A 20683-nucleotide genomic window follows, 5' to 3' on the forward strand; every position below is an offset into this window, starting at 1 on the left:
AACCGAGAGTGTCCTGGATCATCCTCCATTTCATTCCGCCGTGTTCCCTCTCCCCCCGATCATCCCCTAATCACCGTTATCATCAACATCACCATTATTACCATTATTCTTCTTCATCCGGCAGTGTCCCCTCCCCCCTGGTCAAATCATCACCACCGTCATGTCATCCCTATAGACACTTCCTTATGACCCACCGAGCGGTCGCCTATCGACTGCCCACCAAGTGCTGGAGGGCCGGGGCTGCCTGCTCTTTGTTCCCTTCTCCTCTTCTCTTTTTCTTCTTTTTCTTTTCCTTTTTTTCACATACATCTTTTATTACCCGGGACGTTTGCACCGACCCGCTGTACCTTAGCTTAATGAAATGAGGTTGACGATGAATGAGCGTTCCTGTAAGGTAGATACACATATGATATGCCTCGGTCATTCATTCACCGTTATCATTTGTAATGATAGACAGATAAATGCTCAAGTATATGGGATCTCAAGTCTCATATTGTTTTTTGTGTGTTCTTTTCTGTTCTGTTATGTCTTCTGAATTTATTGTCTACCACCACCACCACCATCCACATGACAATACATTCGCCAAAATCAATCTACAAGAAGCCCCAATCCTACATACCACATGCAGCCCCACACTGCTTAGGCACTGGAATGACTGCGTCTTGGTTATTGACAAAAAAAAAGTCATAATGTCGTGGAAGATAACGGGTTGGCGATTTGGGATTAAGCATCTATGAACCTGAACACGCTTTGAATTGTAGGGAAACTGTCTTAACAAGTCTACTCAGGATGTGTCAAGCATGCATAATGTGTGATAGTGTGCGATCGGGACATGTTTTGCTGGATGTGGTGAGGCCAGGAACGGGGATGAGAGAAGTGAACAACAAATCTGAGTGTGAGAGAGACAGATGTAAACGGGGGTAGCCGGTTTGCGAAGTAGCTCTTGCCTTTTTTGCCAAACATGTTCCTTTCTTCTTCTTCTTCTTCTTCTTCTTCTTCTTCTTCTTCTTCTTCTTCTTCTTCTTGTCCTCCCATAACTACGTTTGAGTAGCCTTTTGAACCCCGCGCCGTCTTCCACTACTCCTTCTTGCTCTTCTTTTTATCCTTCCTCTTCTGCTTCTTCTTCTCCCTCTTCTCGTCTGTCACCTCGACATCGCGTGCGCGTTTTAAAGATTGCGTCTCCTGGGCTGCGACCACTCGGCCCGTGTCGCCATTTGGCGGAGCTGTCAGTTCTTCTGTTACCGCTGGACAGGAGAAACTGGAACATCCAGACTGGCTGGTGTTGAAATCAGGGGTCTGCCACTTCCTTTCAATCCCTAGAGCAGCATCAACAGATACCCTGTTCAGCCCCGTCTTTCTCTTGAGCGCTAACAGTTGAGCTATCTTCACAGTGTTCTTAATTTGCCGTCCATTGAGCTCATGAGCCCCCAGCTGAGTGATATCGTCTTCTGTCAGCTCGTGATGGGGAACAGACGACTGCAGTAGGTTCGACCATATCTGGCGGCGCGACCGTGACTCGAGCTTGGGGTATTGGAGCATAAGATGAATCCGAGAGCGAAAGGCCTCATCGATATTCTCGGGGCGGTTGGTGGTCATGAAGAGGATACCCTCGTAATACTCGAGACAACGCAGGAAGACCGATACGACGGCATTCCGTTCGAGATCGTGTGTTGTGCGGGCTTCGAGAAAGATGCCACACTCGTCCAGTAGCAGAATGGCGTTCCAGCGAGCAACCAGGCTCATTGTCTGTTTGAGTCGCCTCTCAATCTCCCAAGCGCCAGAGCCCAAATCCTCAGAGCCGACAGTGTGCAATGGGACACGAAGATTCTCAGCCACTGCTTCTGCCATGATGGTTTTCCCCGTTCCTGGTGGCCCCGAGAGCAGCGCCAGGATCCCCTGACCCTTGCCTGCCCCAAAGTCCTCGAATCCAAGCCCATTGTCTCTTTGCGATTCAATGACAACCAGAATGAGTTCCTTCTGGTCGGGATGGAGCACCAGCTGATTGAATGCATGTGGTTTCCAGCGGACGGGGATCACCTAATTCACGAAAAAGTCCAGCCAGAGTTTCATGGAAGTATCCCCGGACAAACTTATATAAAATTATTGAAGAAAGCTACGTATATATATACCCATACATAGGAGAAGAAGGAAGAATCTTGCTTTTCACTATTAGCTATCACTAGCTAATTATATATATAGAGATAAGCTAAGCAATAAGATAAGAGGAGGTCTGTTATGTGTTAATATCTCCCATATAAAAGAAGCTATCTCGATGATTCTTAGAAAGGGACAGGATTGCCCCCGGAAGCCGGCCTCGGACCGGGCCTAGAGGCGTAGAGTCTGGGGCATTGTTTTGCGACCAACAGGATCCCCGTGGGGTGAACCCTAACCCAATTAACCAGAGGAAAATGGTCGTGCACAACAACCGCCCAGAGACAATGAATGCAAGCATCTGACCCAGAAAACGAACATGTTTCTTTCTTCTCCCATCAGGCCCAACACTCCGTTTCAACCCCTTCCACTTTTGCTATAATCTCCCCTGATGATGGAATTCCCGTTGCTACTCCATTGCTTGATGCCAGATTTCACCTGGACAGTCCACACCTCACACACACAGTGACCGACCAAATACCCGTAACCCCACGCACGACTCATCCACAGGTACGCCGACTATGGGGCATCAGTCACAAGTACCTGAGACGGTTCTACCGATCATACTGCAGCTGGGTAGGGACCACCTACGACAACCAGATCGCCCAGCTTCCATTCGGACGGATCCTGAAATGGTCTGACGGCACGCGGTTGGAAGAAGTCCTGACGATGGAGGTCGCCAGAAGGGCAGGTCTCCCCGTTCCGAGAGTGATCTGCTACGGAGAACATGCGGATAGTCCGCATGCTCCCGTATCGATCCCGATGACGCGTATTCCCGGCGATGAACTTGGTCGAGTATACGAAGCGCTCAGCGACGCTGAACGGGATACCATCCAGATGCAGTTAAAGGGCTACTTGGAGGTGATGCGGAGATGGGAACATCCGTGGGACGGGAGCAGGGTTTGTTCTCTGGTGGGCACGGCTGTCCGGAGTGTCCGCGTGCCTAATGATCATCTCACTGGGCCGTTCGAGTCGGAGCAAGAGCTCAACGAGAACCTTCTGAAGCCCGCTTGGGCAGGCGGCTTCCCGTCTGAAGCAGAGTACAACGATGCGCTTGCTCGGGCCAGGAAGATGGGGTCCATGGCTCATCGTGTTGTTTTCACGCACGGCGACCTTAAACACCATAATATCCTCGTGCAGAACGGACGGATCACGGGGTTTCTGGACTGGGAGTCTGCGGGCTGGTACCCTGAGTATTGGGAGTTTACCACGGCGCTTGGGTTCACGATGGAAGATTTCTGGTGGTATAACTTTGTGATAGGGCTTGGGGGCGGCCGATACATGGCGGAACTAGATTGTGAGCGCGCGTTGGCTTCTTTGACAGGCTCTTCGTATTACTGGTAGTATGTCAGGTTATCTCCCCCTACTAACTGAGATAAGCTCCGGGTATGCGTAGGTTTTTTTCAGTGAGCAAAAAGCAAAAAGCAAAATTGACACGTGAGCACTGTGAGCACCGAAGCAGAAAGGTTTATGAAAATGTTGAAGCTGTGGTGTAATTCTGGTACATATTGTAATAGTATGTACTGACTGACCCTCTACCATATGACTGCCGTCTATAGAAAGATGTAACCTGTATGCATGTGTGTATACCCACCAACCAACCAACCAACCAACCATATCGGAGTAACCAACCTGACCCAAGACAGAACAACCGTTGTAAATCCAATTCTGATGACGCGTGCGTGTGTGAGCGCCAAACAATGTGTAATATGGGGAGGAAGGCACAGATTCAGGAAAGAAAAAGAAAAGGAAGATAGTACGCCAAGAAGCTAAACCAAGTGAATGCTAAAGGTAGGAAACCCGAAAAAAATAGTGCCAAGCGAGAGAACAAATGTATGGAGTCCAGAGGATACATGTACTCTGGTGTGTATGTCGTAACGTCATGATTGAATCCCCTCTGCGAATGCAGGCGAGATCGTCGGGAATAACAGTAAGTGGGTGATGCGAAAGAAGTAATGAGAATCAAGAAAGTGACTGCCTGGAGAATAGCATCAGACAGTACCATATCGATCCCGCTCACCAGCGAGAAGACGCTGACTCTCGTGAGACGCCTCCGCAGACTGCATACGATCCGGAGAAATAGAGGGGATCCAGCCTCTCATCCAGCCCCGGACGCGAGTCCACTTGCTACGCCCACGCTTAGGGTCCTCGATTTCCATGACAGATTCGTCATCATTTGAGCCATACATGAGGAACTGGGCGCCCATGAAGCCATCAAAGAAGAGAACGCCAAAGGCGCCAAGGAAGAACGGGATAGTTCGGCCGATCCATTCCAGACGATCGTTGCCGTCCGCATCGGCCCACCCGCCTCCGCCGTAGGGTGGGAGGTCGGCCCAGGCGTTGGGGTTCGTCAGGAGTGAGGCGGAGTAGAAGAAGTTGCCGCAGAAGGCGGCCATGAAGAGAAGTGGGGACAGGCCTGAGGTGCTTTTGCGGCAGTAGTTCTTGTAGAGTTGGGGAGGGCGCGAGAATAGGTACAGGACGGTCGACATCCAGGAGAAGATCCGGCCGAGAAGTTCGAGGCTGTCGTCTGATGGACTGGCTGTGGTTTGCACTTCTGTCGGTGCGGCGTTTGCGGCCATGGCGCAGAGCATCGAGGCTAGTAGAATCGTCCTTGCTGGTCCACTTGGAAGACTCGGTCCGCTGCTGGGTCGGCTCGTCGTGCGTCGGGATGTGCTTAGTTTCTCAATGTGGGAATACGACGGAGACTGGCTGCCCAGGGAGCGCGGTAGTGGTTCCTTAAGATCCGCTACGTTCTTTGCGTTGGATCTCGGTGTGCCCCCTGTAGAAATAGTCTGTGATGCGGAGTCGTCCTCCATGACGGAGATTCCTTCCAGGATGTCCTCGGATCCATCATCGCGGCGCGACGAAGAAAATCCAATGTAGCGATCCTCCCATCTTCCTTTGTAGTGCGTGTACCAGAAAAACTGGAACACCAGCGTCACATCGACCAGCACATAGTACCCTGCAATAACCACCTGCCAGCCTGCTTGCCTGGTGAGCAGAGCACCGAGCAAGTTGCTCGCATCACCCAAGCACCACTCCACAAGAAAGTAGATGGACAACCCCGACGTCGACTGAAGTTGTATATTCTTGTATATTTGCGGGAGCTGCGCGAATAGCCATGAAACTATGCTGAGCATCCCAAGGAGGGTGGATATGAGTGCGAGAGGCGTCGGAAGGCATATGTGCAGGTGGGCGGAAATATAGGCCAGTACGGGCGATGTCGGTTCACAGTGATGCGGTAATGCAGCCTCTAATCGAGGGAAATGCATGATCTGTTTCTTCGATGATGTGTCACGCGGACAGGACTCTGCGGTAATGCTCTAGCAAGCTTGAGGGAGAATAATGTAGGGACACCGGCGCGCGTCACACGGAGCAGGCGTAGTCTATCGAGCGGTATACTCCAACTGTACAGGGAGGGATGTTCAAGCGTAGCGACAAAGATCGGAGAGAAATAACAGTTGAGAAACAGAGAGAGAATAAGAATAGCAAGTCGGATGAAAGGAAAGGGGGAGAGTCAGGGAGGAGGGAAGGGATGAGGTGTGGTGGACTAGTCCAGTCAGTCATTCGAGCTGAGATCCGGTCACGAGTTGATGGGGATGATTGTCACCGCTGATAACAGATCCCCCGCTATCCAGGCCCGCTGATTGGCTGCCCGCAATAGAGTGGATCGGGCATCCGGCGGGTCAGCCTGAGGCTTACCGTGTTTGGCTATTGCGGATCTTCATTCCTCGCTAGTGTCTACACCGCGGATATCACACCCGGTTGGGGTAGTTCTTCAGGAGCATCTCCTCCATGATCCTCCCTGGGGGATGGAGTCTTTGAGGATTTCATCTGCAGAATCACGCAAATAAGGTTTATCCATTGTTACATGCTTGACGTCCGTACGTGGGACGAATACTGCTATTTATGCCGTTCACCCGGCCGCTTACGAGGGAGCGTGATGGCTGAGAGTTGAGAGCTGATTCGACATGGCTTATCTCATGGATCTTGTGGTTCACGCAGTGTGACGATTGCCAAGTTACGGCCATTCTACATACTGATGATCAGTCGTGGTGTCTAAAAGAACAGCGTACTGTACGAGCTCATGTGGTTTGTGAACGGACAAAACGACAGCCTATGATTCAAATGCCTGTATAGGCACACTTGATCGTAGACCAGTAGATATGTATGAGTTGAGTTAGTAATCGTCATCTGTGACAGGATAGTGTACTGTTGTCTCAGGATGATCCCAGTGCATCCCCCAAACATGATAGGAAACAGTGAATGGAAAGTAAGGAATACGACCTCGTCCCACACTTCAGCTCTCTATCCAGATAAGATCCATCAAGTATGACTCATATCTATTGAAACAGCCTAGACTGGCCTATCTCAACCGACGCGTCGACGTGTACTTTGGCTCTCCCCGCCATTGGTCCAGTAGGCCAGAGTGGATTTTCGCGATTGCTCGACATTCAGGGTGTTCTGAGCGAGATGATTGGTTTTCAGGGTTTAAAGTCTGCCTGGACCAAAGTCTAGTCTAGAATAAGGTTTGGCAAGTTGCGAAGTTGTGGCTGTCGATTGGTCGAGCCGGATATCGGAGATCTGATATCGCTGAGCCTCATGTCTGGACTCTGATACGGCGAGATAGACTCGTTCAAGCCTTTGTAGTGATTTCATGGCTACTAATTGATGATACAGATAGTATTCAAAACTGTATGGTTATCTGTTTTAGATCTATCGATACATAAATGGTGCGTAAAATTGTAGTGTCTGGATCTTAATCATAAACGATATTAATCGCAATCATCAATCATCATATCATCAGAATCATCAATCTTGAAAACAGCATCTTCTTCAAACGCCCCTCTAATAACCAGCAAAGCACAAAGCAAGGCAACAAACCTATGACAAAACAACAAACTCAACAAACCACCCACGATCAAGAACTCCCACTATAACTAGTACTACTAGTATCATGCCTCGACCGGCTCCGATGATGACTATGACTATGGCTATGGCTATGACTATGACCATGACTGTGACCATGATGACCATGATGATGATGATGGCGCCGTCTCCCATGCCGATGTCCATGTCCATGTCCATGCCCATGCCGGCCCCCATGATGCTCCCCCTTCCCATCATCCCCCTCCAAGCGATCACCAATGAAATTCCCCAGCAACGCACCACCCACAGCCCCCAGCAGCCCATGACCCTTTTTATGTCCCAGATAGTATCCCGTAGCGCCGCCTACCAGGGCCCCACCCACGCTGCGCTCGTCGCCGCTGCCATCTGCGCCGCCGTCTTTTTCGCCTCCGGGACCTTCTGGGAGGTCTGATCGCTGGGATGGGTGTGGACTGTTCCCGCTAAGGTTCTCAGCTGGGTGTCGATTGCTGCAAAATCACATTCTTAGTTAGTCGCCCAAACAGGAAGGATAAAAGACGATATACACACTAATAATCCGCATTACTCCCCATCTTCCCCACAGCCACAGCCTCATAATTCGGACTCAGTCGCCCCGAATCATAATACTCTTGCGGATGATACTCCGCCGCCGACGCAGGACTCAAAAAGTTATCGCTCTGGCTCTGCGCCGGTGGCGGTATCGGAGGCTGATATCTCGGCATCTGGCTCACATCATAGTTCGATCCATGATCTGGCGGGACATGTTGGCCATACGAGTACTGCGTCTCGTAGTCATACGGAGGATTCTGGTAGAGACTATCGGGCGGTGCGTAGTACGCTGCCTCGCTTTCCGCAGGAAGAGGGGGGGGAGGCGGGGCTGGCTGCTGCATGTACTGCGGGTGTGGGTTTGTATACTGTTGATATGGATCGGCCATGTTGAAGGGTATGTAGTCTGAAACAGCGAAGGGAAAAGAAAGAAGTTCACGATTGTTGGGATACGTCAGGATGTTGACTCAATATGTATAAATACCTAGGATTGTAAGATGTAGGGAAGGGCATGCGTGTATCATTACTGTCTGTCTAATGACTGGCTGAATGACGGCTGAATGACAGCTTCCCTATCTGCTGACCAGGCCGCACGACACCCCCCTGCATTATATTACACAGCGGTCTTGTAATTCGTACTTACGTCAGACCTGATGATTGCCAATCATGTAAATGACAGATTTTGCTATGAATCATATGTGTATTTGCTGACATTGCTTGATGGTTCAACAAATACCCACTCCAATATCCTGACCTGGGTGCCAAGTATTGAGTACGATATTAACTTTCTACTTTAAGGATCTACAGGTATTCAGGTCTAGAAATGAATAATTCAAAGTCTCAAAATCAAATAGGGGGAATAGTAAGCAGAGAAAAAGATAAAAACAAAAGCAACAAAGACGAAAATCACTTGGGTATCCCAGTAGGGTTGAAAAGGCGGGGAAATCAACAACCAAACGAAAATGGCAAAACGACTGGTAGCAAATAAGAGAAAGAAAAGACACCATGTCCTATGAAGGCAGCCATACTGCCCCCGATGATTCTTTCAAAAAAAAGGGCGGAAAAAAGAGTGTCCAAATGGTCCAACCAAAATCATGCGTCCAGCACATCGCACCCCTTTCAGCCAATATGTAACCAATACTAGGCCGTTTGCTGCATAGGAACGCGGGCCCGAGTCTAGCCAGATAAAAGGGAGAAAGAAAAAAGAGAGAAAGAAAGATAGAAAGGAAAAGGTATCTTCGGAGTGCGAACCATCCTTACTTGCTTGTTGTGCTCTGTGCTTTCCGGGTGATCCAGTCACTTAGCATGGTGTCCAAGTGGCTGGTCATTTCCTTCAGCCTCTTGCTTTCTTCTTTGAAGAGACTTCCGGTTATCGGATGGTCAGGACCAGCAGGTGGGACATTGGAATTGTCATGGACGAGAATAAACAGATCGCGGATATCATTTTCTTCGTCAAGATACGAGCGTAGGCTTGCATCGCTCCATGGAGGAAGCTCAGAAGATAACGATACAGAAGTCGCGTCGCTAGCTTTTCGATCCATAGTATCACTGGCAGGTGACAGAGGCGGGGAGACTGGAGAAGGAGAGCGTCCCGGTGATGACATGCTTGGTGCCAGTGGTGAAACTCCAGATACCGTGGGAGATGTATGGATAGGCGAGTCCAAACGTTGGTTCCGGTTTTCTGAGCCCTGACTTGGCGGGAATTTTTGGGGCGGAGACATCACAGACTGCGGTTGGACATACGCCCGTTTATCAACCAGTTCTTGCTCGTCTTTTTGGTTCTTTGCTGGCGACCTTGACGTATCAATAGAAGACAACACAGCCTCTCCGTGCGTGCCAACATGTTGGAGAGACCGGGAAGCGGTTTGAGCATCCTCAGACGCCACACGGCGAATTGTCTGGTCTGGCTTTTGGATGTCCGGAGATAATGGTTCCTCCTCCTCTGGGATCCGTTCATGTGCCCTAGAGGTGTACTCGAAATCCTGCTTGGTGGGGGAAGCGGCCTCCGGAGACGGCTTCTGCAATTTACCAGTCTGTCTTTGCACGGCAGCGACAGACTTAGGAGAACGCGTCTCGGGTGAAGAGATGGTAGAAATCGACTCCATTGAGGTCTTTGGCGGTGGTGACATTCGGGATGATTCGCCGGAGACCTTCTCGAGGTCCTCGGGCTCATCTTCGGAAGTCCTGGGTTTCTTATCCTTTCTCTTAAACAAGCCACTGAGCATCCCGCCCTTCTTGTCCTTGCGTTTTTTGTCTTCCTTGGCTTTCTCTTTGTCGGTTGTGTAGATAGATGCCTTGTCCAGCGTGTCTAAGCTTCCACGACTCTGCAGCGCAACATCCTATCAGTACCTTGAACAGGAAACAAAAGACCAGTGGAAAACTTACCTCTTTCGAATCAGGTGACATAGGCCCGCCACGGTTCTCATCTCGGAGAAGGTTGGGAGTAAGTGAGATCTTCTTCGTTTCCACTGTCTCATCTTTGAAGAATGAGTCCGTATTCCGCACAGTACCATTTCTCGATCTGCTGACAGTGCTCTCGGCTACAAACAAAGTTAGATCAGTTGTGAAACAGTCGAATGGCGCGAATAAAGATCATCTTACCATCAGGCTCCAGGAGGTCCTGGCTCGATCGTGGTTTAGTAGGACTAGAGGGATCGGCTTCTTGCACTTCATCTATCTTCTCCGTTTCCTCGGATACCTTGTCACGCTGTGATTTAGTTCTCAAGGGCTCCACAACAATGTCATCGTCTTGCTCTTCTTGAATGTCGTCAACAACGTCCCGCGCCAAGTCCTCATCAGCGAAGGACGCATCGTCATCATCTTCCTCGTCAGTAGACCAATCGACATCGGATGCTTCGATGTAGGTCGGACTAGTGAAAGCAACCGACTTTGCATTTCTGCGTCGCATTGCTTTCTTGAGCGGGTTTTTAGACTTTTCCGAGTTGTCTCCCAGCATCGTGGCAGAAAGCTGAAGATGTTATTAGACAAATCAAGGAGCCGAGTCAGAGCCACATACATCAACATTCCTGTGCTTATTCAGACGAGCAAGCCTCTCGGTTGGCGTCTCAATATGCTCAGCGGGAAGATACCCTAGGTTTGGTAAGTAAGTGGAATGCTATTGGCAGGACCTCGACGTACCAATGCTGCCATCTTTAACAATGCGAACAAGCCACCAATAGCTGTTGCTGTCGTCGAGAAGAACCATGGTATCGCCTTTGGATGCATTGGCCTGTCCATCGACCGTCGCGACGAAATTGTGGAGGGCGTAAACGAATTCAAAGTCGATATCCTCTGATCGGGGTTAGCCTGAAACTTGTAGAGCCCACGCACAAAGCGAAAACGGTATGACAGAATGCCACAAAGAGGGCATTACTCACCATCGTCGATCGATGGGGAGCTAGAAATTTTGTCCATAAACTCGTCATCCAGCATATCATCACTGTCCCCGTCGCCGATGTCGCCATCGTCCGCGTCATGGCCATGTCTCAAATCACCATCCAGGTCATCTTCGTCATCATACATGTCTATTCCGTCGCCGTTCGTCGAGACTCCTCCGGGCCCTTGCTTCATTTCCGACTTCGAGTCTTGATCGGCATGGCGGATAGATTGTTCCTGGTGGGGGGCAAGGGTACCCTGGGTGTTGGCCGCGTTACTACCCTGCTTCGTGTGGTCCTTCGCCGATGGTGCCTCCGCGTCTTGGAGGTCAAGGGTGTCTATAGTGTCTGGAAATTAGTATTATGTGGGGACTATACGGAGTGGGAAACAAGTACCCGCTCGCACCATCTTCGGTCTCGCCATGGTGCTGGAATTGGAGGTTTTTATAGAAAGCAGTGAGAGATCTGTAGAAGTTGAGGTAAAGCTCGCGAGTTTAAGAGCGATTCATTAATTGGTAATTTTGTGTTGGATCAAAGTGCGGAAGGAACGCGGCGGTTTTGACGACCCAGAGAACTCGAAGGAATGACAAGAACGACGAGTATAGAAAAGAGCGAAGGCCACAAGGTTCCGGCCGCGATCAATAGAGACGAATATAGAACGAGGAGATAATTACGCCACGAATAGCGACAGGTGGGGGAGGGCACTGGGCCACAGAAAACAAAGAATAATCGCACAAGGCGATCGAAAGGGGGGGGCTCGAGCGACGGGATGAAAATAATACTTCCAGAGTAATATGAGCGACCGAAAAGAAAGCAAAAAAGAAAGAGGCCGTGGGCAGACAAACAAACAACCCGGAACTCTGTCCGTCAGTTGGATGGAACGAGCTCCCCAGACTTGTGAGACACGCGGGAAAAGGAGGTCTCCAGAATCTCCGTAACAAGCGCCCCTTGCGCGCGCCTAAATGAGCCAACGTCGGAAAGGAACTCGTGCCTGGACCACAGACACGATCCCTTGGGTCGTCCACTTCGGTTAGCCCCACTAGATGCCCAGGCTTGGTTACTGTGGGAAGGTGTATATGCCGCCCAACTATTTATTCTTCCATGCCCAACGGACACTTCAGAATTCCCTTGGGTTGAAGATACATCTTCTGGAAGAATAGGTATGATGGGTCTTATTTGCATCAATCACATAGAAAAGGAATATCCGATCCCTTTCCCAGTCAATCAATCAAAGAATTCCTCATCTTTTTCATCAAATTAAACAACAAGGAGATTCAATCAAGACATACAGATTATAAAGGGAAAATGTCTTTGCTAGAGACTTACAACAATCAACTAAAGATTATTAGACCTCGGTGATCAGAGAGATTTTGTTATCCTCTCTCCATGACGTTGCAATTTCATGTTTGTACAGGGGGGATGAAATAGTTAATTATAGCAACATAATTATAGTGAGGGATCATCATACGACTCGAGAATATTGGTGTAGCGATGGTTGCATCATCGGAAATTCTGCCTTTAGTACATGGATTAATAGCCAGCCTTGCAGGCCTTCAAGCGAATCGTATGTGGAGTAGTAGCTCTTCACGTCATATGTTAGATGAAGACACACTCGTGGAGGCACGACGTCGTTGCCATCCAATGAGACGTATCCCGTGGTATTTTGCTCAGTCGATGCATGAGTTCCTTCCTATCATATTTAGACATGTATTGGACTGACAATTGAGCCCAAAGATCGAAAGATCAATTCTGGATTATTTTAGATCTACTCCGTACTCCACTCACACATCTAGATGTAGTACTACGGTGGGGTTTCAAACAGACTTCTCCTGTGAGCGCCTAGGCACCTGCAATCTATTCAAGTCCGGTCTGATTACCCCATAGTTTTATCCAACTTAAATAGTATGTCCCGCGGAGCAAGTTATCATGTAAACATTGTCATGGTTTGTACCACCACTATACCAAGGGGGTTAGAGAGTATTAAGAACGGTAGATGGACAACGTCTTAAGTAAGCTGCGACTTCATTATACATGAATAAACATAATATAAACGTTTAAGTGGCTGAACGAGAGGCGATAATGCAGGTTACAGACGAACTCACCGGGACGCACTTAGGGTTTAGGGTACAGGGTAAGAGGGTACACTGCATTAGCGCCGATGACTTTAGAGTCAGGTGATAGACCGGGCGGGTCCACCTTACGTCTGCCCCCGCGTTCATTGGCCCTGGTTGATAGTATTGTGCATTAGTCACCCTGACCCGCCTTCCCCGCTGTTGCTCATTTCCTCATCCTGCAGTAATCGACCTCCGTATTCACCCGATATGCCCATCCTTGCCTCTTTTTCATCCCAATCTGACGATTTTTCCTTCTTTCCTACCATCCATATTAACCTATGTGACCTCATTCTTATCACCTTTTGTCGATGAGACCCTTTCCACTGCCTGCCTACTATACTCCCTGTCGACGTCATCCTCTGTCGGGTGTCTTTTGCGACAGCATCCTTTCATCATATAATCCACCTCTCACCACACATGTTATCCCGTGATACTCGCTAGAAACTTACAACAACTCGACATAACTACTACGAAACTAGCCTTGCGCTCTCAGGGAGGGGCATGGCTGATACAGATAGGAACAGTGCGCTGGCTGGGTTGAGGCTTGATACTTCTTTCGATCTCGCACACAGGCCCCGGTGGCGGCCTGAAAATGGGGGACGAGGAGGGATGGGTAGTGGAGATGGTATCGAGGGCGACCGTACCAACACTTTTCACGATTATGACGCATCCCGTGGCGGTACTGATGAAGACAACAGTGTGCTGAATGATTTGCATTCATCGACACCGCCAATCTCCGTACCCCGTCCTGGCGAACCTCCTCCGCAAGATGATGTCGAGTTCCCTCATAAACCGGATGATATCCCAGCATCCCCTTTTGATGAGTTCCTGCAAAACCGGCGACCCTCCGTTAGCTTTGACCCGAATGTTACCCTGAACTCGGGCCAGCCGCGACCGCTCGAAGAGCCGTTACCCAGAGGCGATGGGAGGGTGCGAGCTCAGAAGTTCCAGCCGAGGAGCTCAGCTTTGAGGAACGCGCTCCCTCAGGAAGATGGTGGGACTCGCGATGCTCAGCAGGATATCGACCGTCCGACTTCCTTGACCTCCGTGTCAACTGCATCCCCCGTCACAGAGGAGCTGAGAACTCCCCCGGAAGCGTCGAAAGGCATCCTTCCTTCTCCAATCTGCGTGGCGTCCCCAGCACAGACATTTGCGTCATTGGATGATCGCGGCTCTTGGTCGGGAAGCGTGCCCACTCCATTCGGAAGCAAGCAGAGGGGTCTCCGAGGCTCTACTCGTCATAGTTCCCGCCGATCTACTGCCTCAAGCGGCAAGTCACCAGCCAGCATGTTCCTTTCTATGTGGAGCACCAGGGAAGAACCTGCCCCCAAGCCCGACGATGAGGGACAAATGGTCGGGACGGATTACGTCCTTGGAAAGCAAATCGGCTTCGGTGGTTTTAGTACGGTCAAAGAAGCCTACAAGGTTGAGGAGAGCGGCGAAACCAAGCGGCTGGCTGTCAAGATTGTTCGGAAGCAAGTTTCTGGCAAGAGCGAAATGGAGAACGACGCCGTTCAAGCTGAATTCGACCACGAAGTCGGGGTTTGGCGATATCTCAGCCATCCGAATGTTCTGACACTGGACGCGGTCTACGAGACCGAATATGCAACTTTCTGTTTCACCAAATTGCACATCGGCGGCACTCTATTTGACCTCATAAAAAAAAATCGGTCTGGTATTGGATTGAGATTGGCAAAAAAGTACACCTATCAGTTGGCCTGCGCTTTGCGATACTTGCACGAGGATGCACGCGTGGTGCATCGGGACATCAAACTCGAGAATTGCCTCCTGGATCCGGTCGAGGTGTCCGATGGCCAGACTTCGTCCAACCTTGTACTGTGTGATTTTGGAATGGCAGAATGGATGTCCACGGACAATGACGGTGGCTCGCCCGACCCTTACGACGATGCAGCGGATCGGCCACCCCCGCAGAATATCGGACCTGCTGGTTCCAGTACCAGCGTTGCAGGAAGCCTAGAATACGCGCCCCCCGAGCTGCTTCATTCTTCATGTGGCATCATCGCCCCTTCGGTCGACATGTGGGCGTTCGGCGTCGTCCTCTTCGCTGTGCTGGTGGGATCACGACCATTCCAGGACCCCTTTGCTCCTCGCATTCAAAACTGCATCATGAACGGCATATGGGACAAAAATGCCGTGCTGGGCGCGGGCGATGAGTTGCCTGGTCGCCAGCAGCGAGAATTTGCGCTGGAGGTGATCGCAGGATGCCTCGATATGAACCCTGAAAGCCGTTGGACCATTCGCGATGTTTTGTCTTCTCGCTGGTTCCAAGAGTACTCGGATGGTATTGATGACAGTGCCGTTGAAAGCCCGTGGAGACTGTAAAAGTGTCTTTGGGGTCATGCGGTGTGATTTGTGTTATGAACCCTCGTTGATCGATGGGTCGTCACAGATTGACACGAATTTCTAATTTTACGACCAGGAGGTCGTTTCTACCCTATAATGAATTTGGACGAATGTGGTGGTGTTTCGGATTTCGATCATATTTGATACCCTTCTCTTTTTCTCTTGTTTTTTCCCCTTCCTTTCTGATGTTACTCTCTCGCTTTCTCGTGGTGTCTTCTCATTTTTCGTCGTTTTTGATATATTTTATACTACTTTCTCTTTTATATGCGTCTGTTTTCCAAGCATCGACATTTTGGCTTTCCACTCCCCCATTATTCCCATTTCTTTCAACCAGTCGAGCAAAATTCCCGAGCAGATTCTTGAGCAAAATTACCAAAATGATACGTGGGCAACCAGCAAGGCGTTTGTACGGTCGGAATTTTCTGCCTTAATTATCGTGTACCTATATACCTATCCGGAGGTCTTCTTTCTCTTTAATACAATAGGCTTAAGTGGCTTTATCGTTGATTCGAAGTGACTGGCGAAGACAGCTGGCTCATAGACGAAATTATGTAGGTTCGCCATCAAAGCAATCCTGTTTGGCGTAGGTTGGACTTCTCGAGTGTTGCAACCAAGCCGTGATAGATCTCGTAAGATAGAAGAAGCTTATGCTCAAAGCGTATTCCATGAAGATCTAGAAATGATATTTATACAAGGATCCAATATAACAAAGAAAAAAGGAAGACATCAACCAAACCCTACCAAAATACACAGATAGAAAAGCGCTAACACCAAACAGTCAGGCACCAAACTACCCTTACCAAAGTCTGTTCTCAGGCAACACCTTCTCCTTCCTCGTACCAGCAGCCGACTTCCTCTCAACCGGGCTGCGGAAGAACAAACTGGGACCCTCCATCGGCTTCAGCAGATGGCTGAGATACCCGCGGTGGGCAGGGTCACGGTAGTACTCGATATCGCGACGCTTAGTCGGGTCCGGCAGACGGTACTTGAAACCCATCTGGCTCATAACAGCCACTTCGGTTGTCTGGCCGTCGAGGATGCCGTCCGCGCGGTGCAGCTCGTCGCTGCCGCTCTCGGTGGTCCACGCCGTCGACACGAACGGGTGCATCTCGCGCTTCATGATGCGCGCGATGGCGGAGCGCGTGTAGAAGCGGGCGGTCACGGAGCCGCCGGCGGATTCGACGGCTGCGATGGCGGACGCCGAGGCGCGCGATACCACGATGTGGATGGGCTGCTTCAGGGCGCTGCTGCTGCCGGTGGCGGCCTGGGTCTCGGCGGAGGCGTCGGTGGGGGTGTCGGCGTCGGCGGAGCGGCCGAGGAGCTTCACGCCTTCTTTGGTCTGGTGGATGCAGCGGGATTGAGCGAGCTCGCGGATGGTGATCGGGCGGGTTGGGTCGATGCGGCCTTGGTCGATCCAGGATTGGATGCGGTCTAGGTTGACGGTTGCGAGGTCGAGGGCGAAACTAGCATTTCATTAGCATTTTCACTCTCCGCTTGAAGCGTATAGAGCAAAACTCCCAGAATGAAAAGAAAAAAAGAAGAAGGAAAAAACATACACATTATTCCACCCCCTCTCACCATGCACAATAATCTCCGGCGTCTGACCACCGTTGAAACCCGCAGGGACCTTTCCATGCTGACCCTGACCCTTATGACCACGACCAGACGTCTTTCCCTTCCCCGAAGCGGGACCACGACCGCGACGGATCTTCTTGTTGTAGGCGCCGGGGTTATCGGAGAGCGAGGCGAGGATGTGGGCGTTCCTGGTTTGTTGCTGCAGTTGGGGGAGGAGGAACTGTGTCGGGGTTGCCACGATTGGCTTGGCGAGGGCGCGCTGCCATTGCATGGCTAACGCTTGGAGCTTGGGTGCCATTGTTGCAATGGCGTTGTGGACGGCGTGGTTATGGGCGGCGTTATGTATATGGATGGGAACGAACGGGCGACAAGATCTTTCCGGGTGTTGCTGCTGGCGGCCCGGGGTGGATAAATGTCGGGCCGTTTACTAACAAACCCACCAAGTCCATAGTTAGGTCGATACCTATGGTTATCGTTAACAACCATTAGGTACTATAATTCCTCTTAACCAGAGTAATTCCCAATCAAAACCTATCAAATGAAGACATTTAGATAGAGAAATTAAACTTAAATAACTAAAAAATCTTTGATTATGGATCCGAGTATAATATACACTTAATACCTACGACCAAGTCAAGCCATCTCTCTCCTAACCAAAATACCTACTATGCAATACACCAACAATACAAAAGCTCAATAAACCAGACCAGTAAAACTCTACGAGCCAAGCCTATCCTCATCATGCTACTCTCCTGGTCGGTCAGAGCAGCAAAGGCTATACATACATTTGTCAATATGGCATGGCTTTAGTGTGGTCAAAGTGGTCCTGTAAGACGGTAGACTGGCAGATTACTACGGTGTTGACCGTCCAGTAATGACGAGAGTTAATCACCTGACAAGTCTGTATGTCTTCATCGACTAAGGCGAGATAGTAAAGCTAGCAAGATCATGATCGATGTGACTTGTATGAACTACAAATAAATTCCACAACTACGGAGTACAGAATAAGATATCACACGATAATCATATAAGTCACCAGCAGAAGGCCAGTCTACCTAGCTAAGTATGTCCGTTTGAAACAGCACCCAAAAGCGCCTAGACATGCAATGCATAAATCAACACACTGGATGTATTCGCAGATCAAATCTGCAGTAGAAGATAGATAAAAGACGCCGAGTCCCATGATGCTTGAGGAGTAGATAACATGAGAATGAGAATGGATAAAAATCTTCAATCCCCCGGACACGTTGTTAATCCGAGTTCTATGTCAAAACGCCATAATGATGCCAGGTCGTGAAAAATGGAAAAGGTTAAAAGTACAATATACAGGGTTGTCGTAAGTTCAATAATCAGAATGGAAAAGAAGAATCAGCATCTCTCTCGTATGAATCGTCGTGTCACGTGATGGGTGGTTTTGTTGCGAGAAATGAAATTCGGCCATCTCTAGTAGTTCGGGGTGGAGTGGAAGATAGGGTGGAGGAACTGCTGTCCCTGCGACCAATCCTCGGGCTGGAGGTACGGCAACAGACCAGACTTGCGGTCGGCCGCGGTCTTGCCGAGTGGCTGATAGTGCATGTGCTCGTAGGGAATGTTGCGTTGCTGTTGCAATGACGAGGATGGCGGAGGGATCAGCAAGGTGTTGACGCTTCGCACGGGCCGGTAGGGCGAGTTTCGGTTCGCGAGGAGGTAGGAGGGAGATGGATAGGTTTGAGGAGTATGGACGGAATATGCCGATGCAGGAGACACGGTGGCCGATGACACTCCGAACGGACTGCTGTTGAGTCTTCCGGGATCTGGCAGCGAGATCGATGTATTGGAGGCATAAAGTCCATTGGTCATAGGCGGAACACTCATCGACTGAGTCATTTGAGACGGCCAGGTGGGAGCGGGGTTGAAAGAAGACTGCATGGCGCGAGAGGCAGCGGGAGGGTACTGAGATACCGGGGTCGGGATAGACGGGGTGTAGGCGTAAGAGGAGGGCGGCGGGAAGTTAGGTGGAGGCAGTCTCGAGATAGTTGTGGGTAGGGAAGGTTGTGAAGAGGCTGATGTCGGAGTCAAGACTGAAGGCAATGCTGGCATGTTCGCCAACGCCGACGATGGCGGCAAGACAGGTAGAGGTTTCTGCGCGGAATTTGGCATTGCCACTCTCTTGGCCGGATGCTCCTCGATCTGCTCATCGCGAGTACGCTTTCGAGAAAGAACGGGTCCTTCGTTCCGGGGCTGGGGAGCGGCCGAGTATGCTGGGCCATTCAATGGGAGGTTCCAGTTGTGGGAGCGAAGAGAATCGGATGCGGGAGGCGAGGGCAATTTGGATACTGGAGATGACAGCTGCGGCACCCGAGGGAGCGGTCCCAGATTGGGCGAGACGCGGAGGACTGGGGGGGATGGGCCCATCTCGCTCTCCAGTGCAGGAGTCGCCTTGTTGAAAAAGTCGGCAAAGAGAGCAAGCTTCGTATGCCATTCCGCCCACTGCTCTTCAGACGCGAACAGGTTGTACCGAACATTGCTGAGAAATTCGACCTCCATGATGTGAATCTCTTGAACCGAGATTCCGGAGACCTCGGCCCAGGTCTTGTTGGTGTAGGTGTTGTCATCAAGGACTGCAAACCAGTCAGCTCTCTGTTGCGTCACTTTACTAGGGCCTCGGGTTACCCACATTTATTCCCCAACATCAAGGCAATCGTCATGAGACGATACTCGCTACCCTTCTTCCCTCGCACTCCGGGGTTGAACTTCTTCAGGCGGTAGACGAACATCAATGCCAGTAGGATGACGTTCTGGCTCACTTGGGTGGTCGAGAGGATATTCGTCACCCATTTCTGAAATCCGGCCGTGGGAAAGGCCTCCGGAACAAGGAAGGGAACGGAGTTCAGGCGGTCTTCAATGGCCTTCAACTTGGCAGTGCTTTCGAACCAAAAGAGGCACGTCATCTACTCTGGTCAGTACCCAGTCCACCTTCATCAAATAGTTGAACGAGAGCTCACCTGCGCAGCAAATTCAGTCAAGCTTCCCTTGCCGTTATTGATAGAGGGAGGAACTTTGAGATATGAGGGAACAGAATTGGTGCTTTTCTTCCGACTCTCCGGTTCCGAGGCCGGGGCGTTCTGGATCGACGGCTCATGGTTTCGGTGGTTGGAAAGCGTCACGGCACTCGACGGCTCCGAGGGAATCCACGAGTAGTTGGGGGCTTTGGCGTAAGGCGGAAGGGTGATGCCCTCCAATTTCGAACCATAGCTGGACGGGGGTATGCTGTTGTAGGCCACGCCGGTCATGTCGCTGGGAGGAGTTGGTAAACCGTCCCTGAAGGGAGCGGTCCAGTGATCCGACACTTCGGGCAGAGATTCGAGATGTCGCTTCCTTACGCCTTCCGCGCGAGTGTAGACAGGTGGAGTGGGAGTAATCGGAGGGACAGTAGGAAATGAGTGTGTCGGGAGGACTGGAAGAGACATATGGCAAGAAAGAGAAAAGAAGAAAGTCCGGCAAGATGACTGAGGTTGAGAGATCTAGGAGGGTAAATTTGGTAACCGGAGTTGTTGCGGAGCTCTCATTGACAGATGGTGATATATTCAATGTCACTATCCACTACCAATCCACGGTTGCAATCGCTGGTTTGTAACGGCGGAAAAGTGAATGAGCAAACCCTCAGGAATGGGTCAATTAGGTAGACACAAG

At 50.4% G+C, this 20683-nt stretch overlaps 8 protein-coding genes across 8 annotated transcripts; 2 read left to right on the forward strand and 6 right to left on the reverse strand.

The window, feature by feature from the left end:
• Positions 1-1077: 1077 nt before the first annotated feature.
• P168DRAFT_332320 (P-loop containing nucleoside triphosphate hydrolase protein) lies at positions 1078-2287 on the reverse strand (the record flags this gene model as incomplete). The annotated part of the gene is made up of 1 exon (XM_024841656.1): positions 1078-2287. Exon 1 carries the CDS (start codon positions 1846-1848, stop codon positions 1078-1080), a length of 771 nt encoding a protein of 256 aa, XP_024697346.1. The 5' UTR covers positions 1849-2287.
• Positions 2288-2473: 186 nt separating this feature from the next.
• Positions 2474-3644, forward strand: P168DRAFT_286819 (phosphotransferase family protein). Its single transcript, XM_024836431.1, has one exon. The coding sequence runs from the start codon at positions 2821-2823 to the stop codon at positions 3493-3495; it is 675 nt and encodes a 224-aa protein (XP_024697347.1). The 5' UTR covers positions 2474-2820; the 3' UTR covers positions 3496-3644.
• On the reverse strand, positions 3645-5904 carry P168DRAFT_286820 (PQ-loop repeat-containing protein). The gene has a single exon (XM_024836432.1). The coding sequence runs from the start codon at positions 5421-5423 to the stop codon at positions 4143-4145; it is 1281 nt and encodes a 426-aa protein (XP_024697348.1). The 5' UTR covers positions 5424-5904; the 3' UTR covers positions 3645-4142.
• Positions 5905-6953: 1049 nt separating this feature from the next.
• Positions 6954-7973, reverse strand: P168DRAFT_323826 (uncharacterized protein; the record flags this gene model as incomplete). The annotated part of the gene is made up of 2 exons (XM_024840739.1): positions 6954-7526; positions 7588-7973. The coding sequence occupies 2 exons, from the start codon at positions 7971-7973 to the stop codon at positions 7073-7075; spliced, it is 840 nt and encodes a 279-aa protein (XP_024697349.1). The 3' UTR covers positions 6954-7072.
• A 742-nt stretch (positions 7974-8715) lies between these two features.
• P168DRAFT_22177 (SH3 domain-containing protein) lies at positions 8716-11603 on the reverse strand. Its single transcript, XM_024833104.1, has 7 exons — positions 11355-11603; positions 10962-11297; positions 10723-10875; positions 10601-10674; positions 10186-10552; positions 9970-10124; positions 8716-9908 (listed from the first exon to the last, which is right to left on the reverse strand). The coding sequence occupies exons 1-7, from the start codon at positions 11380-11382 to the stop codon at positions 8841-8843; spliced, it is 2181 nt and encodes a 726-aa protein (XP_024697350.1). The 5' UTR covers positions 11383-11603; the 3' UTR covers positions 8716-8840.
• Positions 11604-13573: 1970 nt separating this feature from the next.
• On the forward strand, positions 13574-15415 carry P168DRAFT_230473 (serine/threonine-protein kinase; the record flags this gene model as incomplete). The annotated part of the gene is made up of 1 exon (XM_024833240.1): positions 13574-15415. One exon carries the CDS (start codon positions 13574-13576, stop codon positions 15413-15415), a length of 1842 nt encoding a protein of 613 aa, XP_024697351.1.
• A 673-nt stretch (positions 15416-16088) lies between these two features.
• P168DRAFT_323829 (mitochondrial 54S ribosomal protein uL15m) lies at positions 16089-17342 on the reverse strand. Its single transcript, XM_024840740.1, has 2 exons — positions 16993-17342; positions 16089-16899 (listed from the first exon to the last, which is right to left on the reverse strand). Exons 1-2 carry the CDS (start codon positions 17307-17309, stop codon positions 16233-16235), a joined length of 984 nt encoding a protein of 327 aa, XP_024697352.1. The 5' UTR covers positions 17310-17342; the 3' UTR covers positions 16089-16232.
• Positions 17343-18454: 1112 nt separating this feature from the next.
• P168DRAFT_278318 (putative mucin) lies at positions 18455-20460 on the reverse strand (the record flags this gene model as incomplete). The annotated part of the gene is made up of 3 exons (XM_024835682.1): positions 18455-19611; positions 19668-19941; positions 19996-20460. 3 exons carry the CDS (start codon positions 20458-20460, stop codon positions 18455-18457), a joined length of 1896 nt encoding a protein of 631 aa, XP_024697353.1.
• Positions 20461-20683: the final 223 nt, after the last annotated feature.

The sequence above is a fragment of the Aspergillus campestris genome, assembly GCF_002847485.1.
Source record: "Aspergillus campestris IBT 28561 chromosome Unknown P168scaffold_1, whole genome shotgun sequence".
In the NCBI taxonomy this organism is placed as follows: domain Eukaryota; kingdom Fungi; phylum Ascomycota; class Eurotiomycetes; order Eurotiales; family Aspergillaceae; genus Aspergillus; species Aspergillus campestris.